Raw genomic sequence first — 12,047 nt, forward strand, 5'->3', positions numbered from 1 at the left:
ATGTCTATGGGTAAAGACACTGTTTCTTGTCTGCTCAGGCTCCTTCAATGGCTGTTTCCCTCATAGTAAAAAGAAGGGCTGCTGTGCTTTTAGGAGGCCCCTCAGGATCTATACATCTGCTAACACTGTCCGTGTGACCCCACCTCCTACAACTGGTAGCCTCATACCCTCCCTCCCACTGCTGCTGAGCTGTCCCATGAACACTGAGCATTCCCTGCCTGTGGTCTTTGTAGTAGTTGCTCCTTCTGCTTGAAATACCCCTCCTCCCCCCACACATGGCTCACCCCTTTTTCTTCTTTCCTGTAGACAGAAGTTTCTGTCCTGCCTGGTCCCGCTGCCATTCCGTTCCCAAATAAACACACAGAGGCTTATATTAATTATAAGCTGTCTGGCCTATTGTTCAGGTTTATTCTTAACTACCTCTTGCAACTTAAATTAACCCATAATACTTATCCATGTTTAGCCACATGGCTTGATATGTTTTCTCAGTAAAGCGTTCTCATCTTGCTTCCTCTGCTTCTGGATGTCGATTGCATCTCTGCCTTTCCTCTTCCCAGAATTCTCCTAGTTTGGTCGCTCCACCACACCTCCTGCCTGGTTACTAGCCAATCATCATTTCAGTAAACCAATATGAGTGACAAATCTTTACAGTACAAGAGCATTATACCCCAGCACTTTCCACTAGAGATGCATGCTCTCTGGCTCTTGCCATCTCCTTGTTTTGTTCTGATTTTAGTAGAATTAGCAATGTCAGCACGCAATATACTTTACCCATATTCTGCTTCTTGTTTCCCTTCTCCATATACTAGAATGTCTGTTTTCCTTACCAGTTTACCTTGGTGCAACCAGAAGAGGGCCTGGCGCAAGCTCAGTGATCATCACTTGCTTGATTGACAGGATAAGCAGCGGTGTCATAGTCCAGGTTTTCCACCAGTTCTCATTATGTTATGAGATTGCTTAATCATGAGATTAAGTTTGAGATTACTGAACCGTTTTTATGATTCCCTACCACCTATTAATCGTTATGTCTTTATCTGAGGTATAATTTATTTGTAATAAAATCCATTCATTTGAAGTATAAAAGTCAATACTGTTTTTAACTTACAAAGTTGCATGATCATTATCACAAATCTCCTTAGCATGACAGAAGGGTGCAGGCTCAGCCCCTTTTCTCTATAAGGGTGCAGGCTTAGCCCTTTCTCTGTATAAGGGTGCAGGCTTAGTCCCTTCTCTCTATAAATGTACCTGCAGATGAAGGTGCAGGCTTAGCCCCTTCTCTCTATAAGGGTGCAGGCTTAGCACCTTCTCTGTATAAGGGTGCAGGCTTAGCACCTTCTCTCTATAAAGGTGCCTGCAGATGAGGGTGTGGGCTTAGCATCTTTTCTCTATAAGGGTGCCTGCAGATGAGTCCAAGGACTGCTCTGTCTTCACTGAATATGATTACCTACTTTACACTTACTTTTGACTAATTACAGAGGATGCCTGTTAGTAGTACAAAGTTGTTTTTCTTTGTTTGTTGGTTGGTTGGCTTTTTGAGACAAGGTTTCTCTGTAGTTTTGGAGCCTGTCCTAGAACTAGCTCTTGCAGAGCAGGCTGGCCTCGAACTCACTAAGATCCGCCCGACGCTGCCTCTCGAGTGTTGGGATTAAAGGCATGCACCACCACCAAAAATCGTCAAAATTTCTTTTTTTAAAAAAGTCACTTATGTAAAAAAAAAAAAGTTGGAAAAAGCTAAACAGTTAATATATAAAGTTTGGAAATGTGGAAATCAGAAGTAAATTTAGGATGTGCACCAACCTCATGATGCAGACCCTTTTAGCTCAGACTTCAGAAAAGCAGTTACTCTCACAAATATAAACCAATGCACGCTTACTGCTAGGTGGGCGACCATTTTCCTCAAGTCCCTCTATTTCTGCCTGCCTTCAAGGAAGCCACTTATGGCTCTGTGTTGCAGTCCCTCAGCAAGGATGTATGTGCTGGGAAAAACCATGGTGGGGAGAGAGTCAGTGTCCTCCTGCAGAAGCTAGGGCAAAGACTTGGAACTTGGAAGGCGCTTCCAATGCATTAGAAAAGTCAGCTCTCTTGTCTCAAGGTTCTACTCATATAATATAAACCCTTCTTGTGCCATGCTACCTGCCCACTGTGTATTTCCTGTAGAAACTGTATCAAAGAGAGCATTGGTCTGAATGTTTGTGCCCTTCACACCTAAATTCTTACGGTGAAATATTAACTATCACAAAGGGATAGCTCACTTTGGGAGGTAACAGATTCCGAGGGCAGATCTCTAATGAAGGGACTCAATGCAGATATAAAGGAGGCCCAATGAAGCTTTATCCCTTCCACCATGCAGACAAAATGAAAAGGTAGCATCTATGAATACAGAAACAGGTCCTCTGCAGACACCCATATTGCCAGTCCCTGCTATTGGGCTTCCCAGTCTAGACAAAGAGGATAAATTTTTGCTTTTTAGAAGCTGTGTGGCTGCCATGTTTTGTCAACACTAACATGCTGAGCTCTGACTACTCTGATTGTTAGTGTAACCTGTCCTCCCCTCTGGTTCGACTCTTCTGTTTTAGACCCTCACAAAGTTGCAAGCAGGGGTGAATCTCAGCCCCATCAACTTCTTGGTCATCCTCACCTCATTGTGGATATCTTCCCCTTTTTTCAAAACTGAAGGTTCCAAGGACTTCAGAGTGACGTCGCCATTGTCCAGTTCATTGAGGACATTCTGCAGGGCCAAGTGGCAGCGTTGTAAAATATAATCCAAGGTGCCCGTGGAGCACTGCCAAGAAAGAACCACAGCAAGCCTATGAATGCGTCCAAGCTCACCATGCACTCTCCTACTCAGCTGCCTCTGCTCCTGCGCTCACCTGCCATCCTCACCTGCTCAAGCTCCATAAATGAGAATTACAGTGGTGGCCTGTTCTCTTGATTCTGCATAGCCAGTCAGACCTCACTAGGTCCCACAGGCTGCGGTCACACTATGTGTGACTCCTCTCTCGAAATAAACTTGCACTCTGAGGAGTGTCATATACATGAGGTATTTATATACATACACACACATACATACATACACACACACATATACACACACATACATACATACACACATATATATACACACATGAGGTATTTATATACATACATACATACACATACATACATACATACACACACGCATATATATACACACACATACACACATATATATATATGATCCAGGGGGAAGGGTGGTAGCCAGACTAGAAAATATGATGCAAAGCACAAAAACTAGAACAGCAATAATGTGGATGTGTGTGTCTGGAGGAGTACAGAGGGGGATAACATTATAAATTCAAGGCAAAGAATGTTCTCCCTTTTCTACATATAGGAGAAAGCTGCAATTCTTCCTAGGACAAGTTCTAGGAAGACTATGGGGCTTAGGCTACAAAGTACACTCAAGGCAAAGCGGAGACCTCGCCATCAGTGGGGACGGAGCCAGCTAGCTCATCTGTCTCTAGGCTTTGGGAATATGACAGAGCTCAAAGGGACACACTCCTTTGAAAGAGCATACAGATGGAGTATGAATTCACTTATTTTGATAATAAAATGATTTCCTTTGGATGTCTGAGGAAAAACGTATCCTTAAAATAGTTTTCTTTTAATATTTATAATTTAAAGCAAGCATGTGGAAAAGGCCCCAGAAGCAAGTCTTGTGGTACAGAAACAATCACTGCCTCTTTATGCAACATGGCATAGATAAGTCTGGGAAACACTAAGTTTTTGTGTTCACACAGAAGCTTGGCTATTGTGTATTTTCATGTGGTGACCACAGAGTGCAGGGTGCATGAGGGTAGGTAGCAGTGAAGAAGAGGGGTGAACCCCTACTCACAAAGTGCCCTGTTACCTACATCTAAGTGGCCCTCAACAAGAAAGGCATCCCACTTTCATCTTGCTTTCTAGGCATGAGGCAAGGCAGGCCCATGCCCATGAACTACATCGCTCATGCCCATGCACTACATCTAAGAACCAGGACAACCTGCACCCCCACTACTGCGGAGCCAATTGAGGAGCTAAGCCCGCCCAAACCTAACTTTACTGATGGCCGTACAGAAGAAATGCCAGACTCTGTCTTTCTGACTTTATAAAGAACTTAGGAGTGTGCTGTAGGAAGTCTTATAGCTAGTGGTTACCCACCCACTGGGGCGTGGCCTCTTATACTATATAAACTGATACAGAGCATGCGCCCAGCCTCTTTTCCGGCCTCTCCCTCTGTTCCGGTTGCAGATTTTGGTTTCTGATCTCCGTTCCAGCAGAGGATTCTGATTTGTGAGTTTACCCCTAAATAAATAACCATCTATTTCTCAATTTTGAGCTAGTGTGGGATTTTTCTTAAGCGTCCGTTCCACAGCAGTGGGCCTGCATTTTTGGAGATATTATTCTTTTGTGGGTTATAGCTTTATTGAAATTTAATTCATATCATGAAGGGCAACTGTTCAAAGCAAGTACTTGGCATTTTAAAATTCTATTTAGAGTTGCACCATCATTACCACAATTAACTCCAGGAGAATCCTGACACGCCATGTGAAACCCTTGCCTGTTAGTGTCATTTCCACCAGCACTAAATTGCTTCATGCTGTAAGTTGATGATGCTGAGGTCACACACACACACACAAACACACACACACACACACAGACACACACACACACACAGACACACACACGCACCTGTCTGTTGCAGCATGCATCAGTATTTCAACCTGGTTTACTGTCAAACAGTACTCCCTTATATGGATATGGGATGAACACCTGTGCTGTGTCCAGTTTGGGGCTATTATGAGCATTCACGCACAAGTTTGATTTCTCTTTACCATATATCCAGGTATAGGACTGCTATGCCATAGAGTGCCAGCATTCAGCCTTTGGAAGTACCAGACTACACCAGAGTGACTAAAGAATATAGGGCATTCCTTCCAGCAGTACAGATGAGCTCTTGTTTCTGCATAGCTTTGCCAACATTATTCCCTTCGTTTGACTCCGGCCATCTTAGCGTGTGTGGATGGTATCTAACTGTAGCTTGTCCCACATCCCCACACTTGGTGGTATCCTCTGAAGAATCAAGCTATAAGACAAAGCACATCTACCAGCTGGGCACTGGGGCTGCTGCTCAGTGGTTGCCTAACAGTGAAAAGCCTTGGACTTCATCGCTAGCAACCCGTAATTAGTTAATTCATTCATTAAGACTTGGATAGGAAACCAGTCGATGATCCTTGTCATTACTGCCCTGTTCTCTAAAACCCTAGAGTGACTGTTTATAACTCCCATCCTGATCTCAGGTGATAGGCTGACTGCCAGCCATTGCCCAGTCACTGGGCTGGGAACGTGATTGGGGACCTCAGAAGTTCTCTGACATCACTGTAAGCTTCTCATAAATTTATATTCATATGTCCAGCTGTCCAACCAAAACTTAAGAGAAATGTTGATCTCAGCCATTTGAACCCAAATAACATATACACAAAAAAAATAAATTCGCCTCATTTTCTTTGCTTTGACCATGGCAGGATCATGACCATGATCACCCATGGAAGTCTAAAGTTATCAGCATAGCTAATGGCATTTACCTACTTCATGAAATAAAACCCTTGGCTGGTAAGATGGCTCAGTAGGCAAGACACTTGCTGCCAAGCCTGAGGACCTAAGTTTCACCCCTGCGATCAACACAGAAACTGTGGAAGGAAGGAACTGACCCCTACAAGATGTCCTCAGACCTACACACACACACACACACACACACACACACACCACACAAATACACACATGTAATAATTTTTTTTTTAAAGAAACAGTTCCAAAAAGCAAAATAAGCTTATCCTATTTTGTGAGTAAACTTGAAAACTGCAGCCACCTCAAGCCAGAGCTTAAAAGTAAGTAAATAAAGACAGAAGGCAAATTAGACGAGAGTGATTTCCCGGGTGAGCGTGCTTCCACAGCCCTATGACAAATTGCTCACTCAATTGCTCCTGCCACATTCAGTAAAGTGTGAGTCATCACGTTTTATTTTTGCTTACCTCTGCCACTCGGTGGGTGGAGCTAAATCGAGGCTGCGAACCAGCCAAAACACAGTGCTGGTGGGTGGCATTGAGATCGTCTGCAGGAAAAACGCAGAACACAAAAACAATTAGTGTTTATTAGTCAGTGCACACTACCCACTGTTTAACAATCACAAAGTAAATAGTAACAGTATCATCCAAGAACTACAATCACCACGGAATTAACCTTACCTTGTACTTTGTCTTTGCTAGGAAGACCACATCAATATTGCATGTATAACGTATAAAATGAATCATTCAAACCAGGATTCTTGTATATGTGTACAGATATAGGTTTCATAAATAAATCACCCACACCAAGATGCTCTCAATAATGCTCAGGGCTATCCTTGGCAAGCATGGCAGATAGCCTCCTGCTAACATGCGGCTTCATGATGCTCATCCACAACCGCGTATTCTGTCTGTGGACTGAGCTTTCCCTCGTCCACAGTTAGAACTACATCATTAGCAGAAGCCAGAATCCTTTTCAATTATTTGGAAATAAACATCTTTTATTCCAAGTTCATCTTTGTCTATCTACATAAAAGTGTTCATTTTGCCTTGACAATTAACCAACCAAGCATGTTTGGCTCTTGAACCAAAATTCAAGTTTATGGATCATGATTCCGAAAACAGAAAAAACAAACAAGCAAGCAAAACAAAGCAAAACGAAAAAAGGAGGGGTGAACCATTAGTTGAAGAATACTCTTAAAATCACAAGCACCAAGAGACAAATCGGGATCTAGGTTTCTGTGTATTCTAAATACTGATGCTATTGCCAGGGTCTCAATCACATTCACTTAAAGCATTACCTCAGTTATTATAGAGACAAGAATTGAACAGCTGGTGCCTCAAAAACATGTGATTTCTACATTAGGCAACAGGCCTCTAGCAGATACCAAGACAAACAATGACTTCCACTAAAAGCATTCAGATCACCTCTAAACACAGAAAAGAAACACAAAGGACAAATGGAAGGCTTCTGCTCCCTGACAACATGAAGTAACAGTAACAAGGCTTACCCACTACCTTTAACAATTAAATGCTTTTAAACAATAAAAAGTAACACAGCAAAACAAGGATCAAAGGTTTCCAAAAGAGAGCAAGGAGAAACAGAACAGGCAGGTTTACAACCCCCCCAACTTACTGCCTGGAAAGGGGTTCAAAGACAGAGTGGGAAAGTGAAGGGAAAGGAAGCAACAGAGATTAGGGGGTGGAAAGCCAAGACAGCAAGATTCCTAAAATGTACTAGATTGAGGATGGGGAGTGGGGATAAGGGGGAACACGCTGCAGTCATTGGCAAAGCACCAACCAGTGTAAGTATGAGTGAAAATTCCCAAGGGATGAAAAAGAAGCCTCAGAGAACAGCAGCCTGAGAAAACCCCTTACCTCACTCCTGACCTGGAATGTGAGCTCAGGAGAGGAAATGCTCCTAGGACAAGGTACCAGGTAAGACTCAGGAAAAGTGTCACCTTAGTAACAAAGTTAAACTAGTGCTAGAGGAAGGGTTGTGAGAGATATACTCAAACAAGTCAAAACTAAGTCTCTAAAGACTCCAATTTATGCCTTGAGGCATAATTTAACATCATTTAAAAGACTGCAACAAAATAGACATGTGTCAAATACCACATATTCTAGTATTCATTGAAAAAAATAACAGGAGAAAACCTACATCCACATAAGATCTTGTACAGATCTTTCTTTTAGATACATAAACTTTCATCTTATACATGTAAATAGAAGCTTCTGAAAATTAGATATTTAGTATCTGAAATTTAAGAGGTCACTAAATGAGATTAAAGGAAATTTAGTTGTAAAGGAGAAAAAAAATGAGTGAACAAAAACACATGAGGAAAAAAAAAAACCTCCAAAATAAAAGAAACAACTTTAAAAAGACCTCAAAAGATGAGAGTTCATCAATGTCCAGGAGCACAAAACCCCCAGGACCAGACTGAATCACAGGATGCAGACCATTTCCCTCTTGCTCACCTCACCACTTCATTGAATACACGTTTAATGCAGCTCCGTTACCAGAAATATCATGTTATCCACAAAGAAGAAAAATTCTAAAAGTAAAGTTTGAAAGAATAAGCAAAATAAGAATCAATAAAATCAAAGAGGGAGGAGTTTTAGATAACATGTATTAGGCAGATAACAGGAAATAAGTAAATCAACACTGCCAAGACCTGAAAGTGTAATCTGCTTCCATTGGCTACTGGCAGATGATGTCCTCAAGGATCTTGCAACATGTCAGAGTTTCTTTCCCTTTAAAGGCTGGATAACACTTTATTGTATGTATATACTACAGTCTGTTTAACCATTCATTAATGGATGGGCACTTGGCTCACTTCCATCTTTTTGCCAATGCAAATGACCACTGGGTACAGGGATTTCTTTGAGAGGACTGACTTCAATACATTTGATACATAGTTAGAAATGGGACTCCCGGCTTGTGGAGTGATTCTGTTTTAGCATTTGAGAAAATGCCAGTCTTCCATAGTTTACACTTCTATCATTAGCACACGAGCTTTCTAGTTTCTCCACCGTCTTACCAACATTTGTTAGTTTCTGTTTCACTTTTTTTTAAATCATGGTAATATCAATTGGGTGTGAAGTAATCCAGGGCTTTTGATGTACATTTCCTGATGAGTCATCTTTTCAGAGCACAATTAAATAACCTGGCCAATCAAATTGGTCATGGGTGTCTGAAATCAAATCATCAAATTCTCAGCATATAAAGAAAAATATTTTTGACTTCCCAGAGCATCATGATGACTCCTCAGACATTCTACTGAAGATGGAGCCACAGGACAGACAGCAGATCAGGAACTTTACCGCGAATCAAAGGACAACCCTGGCACCTCAGATTATCCATGTGCAAGTTCTAAACAAACACCAACTGTAGTACCACACTGTTGGAAAAGGAAATTTATTGATTCAGATTCTACAATGCATATTGTCCCAACTAAGGAGGGGGAGAAATTGTGATAAAAACCTGAGAAATTCACCATTCAGAAACACAAGATCCCTAAAAGACCAAGAAGTAATCAGTAAGATAGCCCACTCTCCTCCCACGACACCTCACCACCTTCCTAAAAGCCTAGTTAATGCAGTTCTAGTCACCTGGGATATCCTGTTACATAGCATGAAAAATATGAAAAGGCATTCTAAAAGGCAAAAAAGCAGAGCTTGAAAGAATGAGCAAACATCAGAACCAGTGAGATATGACAAGAATGTTAAAATTATCAGACCATTAATTTTTAAAAACTGTGATTAATATACTAAGGATCTAAAGGGAAAAGTAGACAACATACAAGAACAGATGGAGAACTTGAGCAAAGGGTGGGGATTCTAATCATCAAAGAGGAATGCTCGAGATCAAACCCCTACCAGCAATGCTCAGCATTTCTGATGGGCTCATTAGCAAACGGGACATGACAGAGGAAAGATCTCAAAGCTGAAGATATGTTAATAGAAACTTCCCAAACTGAAAATCAAAGAGAAAAAAAAAGACTAGAAAAAGTAGACTATGGAAGAACTACGACACAGCTATAAAAGGTATAATATATGTATAATGGGAATACCAGAAGGAAAACACTGAACGGAACAGAAGAAAATTAGAAGCAATGATGAATAAAAATTGCCATAAGTCATCATCACACACCGAACCACGGAAGCTCAGGAAACATCAAGCAAAGTTAAGTGTCAATAACAAAACAGCATCCTGTATTTGCTTAGGTCCTACGCATTGTTTTTGTTTGTTTTGTTTTGTTGATGCTGGGAATGAACCCAGGGCATGCTAAGCATGTTCTCCACCACTAGTCTACACCTCCACCCTGACATAGCACATTCAAAGTTCAGGAAATCAAAGACAAAAGAAACTGAATATATCCAGAAGAGAAAACAATTCATCTATTTGGGAGCAAAGATAAAAAAGACATCTGACTTCTCCTCAGCAACTGTGGGGAAAGACCTGCGGGGAGTTAAACAGTTAGCACTGGCAATGCAAGGTGAGCGACCTAGAGCTCTACCACACGAGAGCGCCCTTCCAAGGTAAAGGGGAAATAAAGACTTTTTTCAGATGTGTGAAAACCAAAGTAATTGTTTAGACTCACATTTCAAAAATGTTAAGCTTGTCAGAAGAACAGTGAACAGTGTGGGTCTGAAACTCAGTCTCCAGCAGTCAAGAAGACATTTCAGAAAGAAGGAGCAAACATTAAAAGCTACCGTCTTTTCCTCTTGTTCTCAAAGACAACAACTCATTACATATGTCTACGTGGCCTGCAATAAATGACAGAAAGGATATGAAGGATGAGGTGAGGAACTGGGACTACTTTGCAATTTAAGTGTGCCTCAGCAATGGCTACGTAGTAGAGGGCTTCCTAAAGACAGCTCTGGATCAGTAGTAAACATGACTTACAAATTCCAGGGCACTAGAAGTATCAGTAATATATAAAACAGAAAAAAAAAAAGAATCACACAAAATATTCAAAACCACAAATGGCAGGAAGGGAAGGGGTTCGTTCTTTTGAACAAAAGCAATCAGAAAGCAGCGCAAACATGGCAGTTACTACGTCGACTAGATCAGTAATCAGTCACCTAAATATACCAATAGCTTTCAGAGGATGACCCTGAGACAATCCAGTTTGTTGCTGCAAAAAAAAGAGTACCCAAGCCTACTGAGGGAGGGTCGCAAGCCTCGGGTCACACTGGAAATGACATAGGTGGGATCCGACCCCAGCTATCAAAGCTGTACAAGAAAACCATCATGCATACTACGAACTTAATAGTTCCAAATTCAGAGTCATCAAATTCTTGAAAAGGAGAAAGGGCAAGAAATGGGCTTGCAGTTGATCCGTGTAATGTTCTGGGATGACTACAGATGTGTCTGCTTGTATGTATGCTGCTATCCCCAAGGTGGTAGGTTTGCCTCTTGGATATGAAACTTGAAAATTGTTTCTGAATTTTATTGGAAAAGTTGAGATCATCAAAGTTAAAAAGAAAAGCCCAACTAAACATTGTCAATAAGAAACACAATCTAAGTGAAAAACAAATTTAAGTAAAGTGTTTTTACTGGAAAAAGGTATGCCATACTATATTAATCAAGAGAAAGTCAGTTGAAAAGAAGGGTACAGGGATCTGGATTCACAGTGGAGACCCTTATGACAAGTTACCTTGTCATGTGGCTTCACCAAACGCGCAGCTGAGCACCACTGTGGCTGCAAGGCACTAGGTGAACAAATAGAAACTGAACGTGGAGAAATAATTCATAATAAACATACTGAATAATGTATAGTAACAAAAAAGAAAGCTATGTGGTTATATGAATATCAAAGAGCAGACTTCAGGGAGGACATGATACAACCATAATTCCTTGGTTCTCTGAGAAAATATAAAAATCTTTAATGTTTATCCACCTAACTGTAGAACTTCAAACTATGTAAGAAAAACCTGATAGAACGGTGAGGAATATAGATGGACGCTTAATTCCTCTGTCAAGAAAAGGAAAGATACCAGAGAGAGAAAACCATTAAGGGAGTAACTGAACTCAATGACTGGAGTTTAGGAGGAGTGCACATTCTTTTGCTGGATAAAGGAGTCAGATGAAACACCACACTCTGGACCACCTTATACACATTCGTAATTTCTTTTTTCTTTTTCTTTTTCTTTTCTTTTTTTTTCTTTTTTTTTTTTTTTTTTTTTTTTTTTTTTTTTTTTTTGGCTTTTCGAGACAGGGTTTCTCTGTGGTTTTGGAGCCTGTCCTGGAACTAGCTCTTGTAGACCAGGCTGGTCTCGAACTCACAGAGATCCGCCTGCCTCTGCCTCCCAAGTGCTGGGATTAAAGGCGTGTGCCACCACCACCCGGCCACATTCGTAATTTTAACACAACTAGAACCATGCCATCTCTGCCCTCAGATCACAAGGGAATTAGCAGCAGCAGCAATACAATGATTAGCAGAAAGACAGCTGAAAAATTCC

General features: G+C 41.2%; 1 protein-coding gene across 1 annotated transcript in view; it reads right to left on the reverse strand.

Moving 5' to 3' along the window:
- Positions 1-12,047, reverse strand: part of Fto (FTO alpha-ketoglutarate dependent dioxygenase) — a 348,414-nt gene that overhangs the window by 201,982 nt on the left and 134,385 nt on the right. The window contains exons 5-6 of the mRNA XM_041649608.1: positions 6,048-6,127; positions 2,639-2,782 (exon numbers count right to left, since the gene is read on the reverse strand). Coding sequence (XP_041505542.1) covers positions 2,639-2,782; positions 6,048-6,127 — 224 coding nt within the window. The remainder of the gene's footprint in view (positions 1-2,638; positions 2,783-6,047; positions 6,128-12,047) is intronic.

Source organism: Microtus oregoni, unplaced genomic scaffold (genome assembly GCF_018167655.1).
Source record: "Microtus oregoni isolate MIOR12 unplaced genomic scaffold, Mior012 000004F_ref0000308, whole genome shotgun sequence".
In the NCBI taxonomy this organism is placed as follows: Eukaryota; Metazoa; Chordata; class Mammalia; order Rodentia; family Cricetidae; genus Microtus; species Microtus oregoni.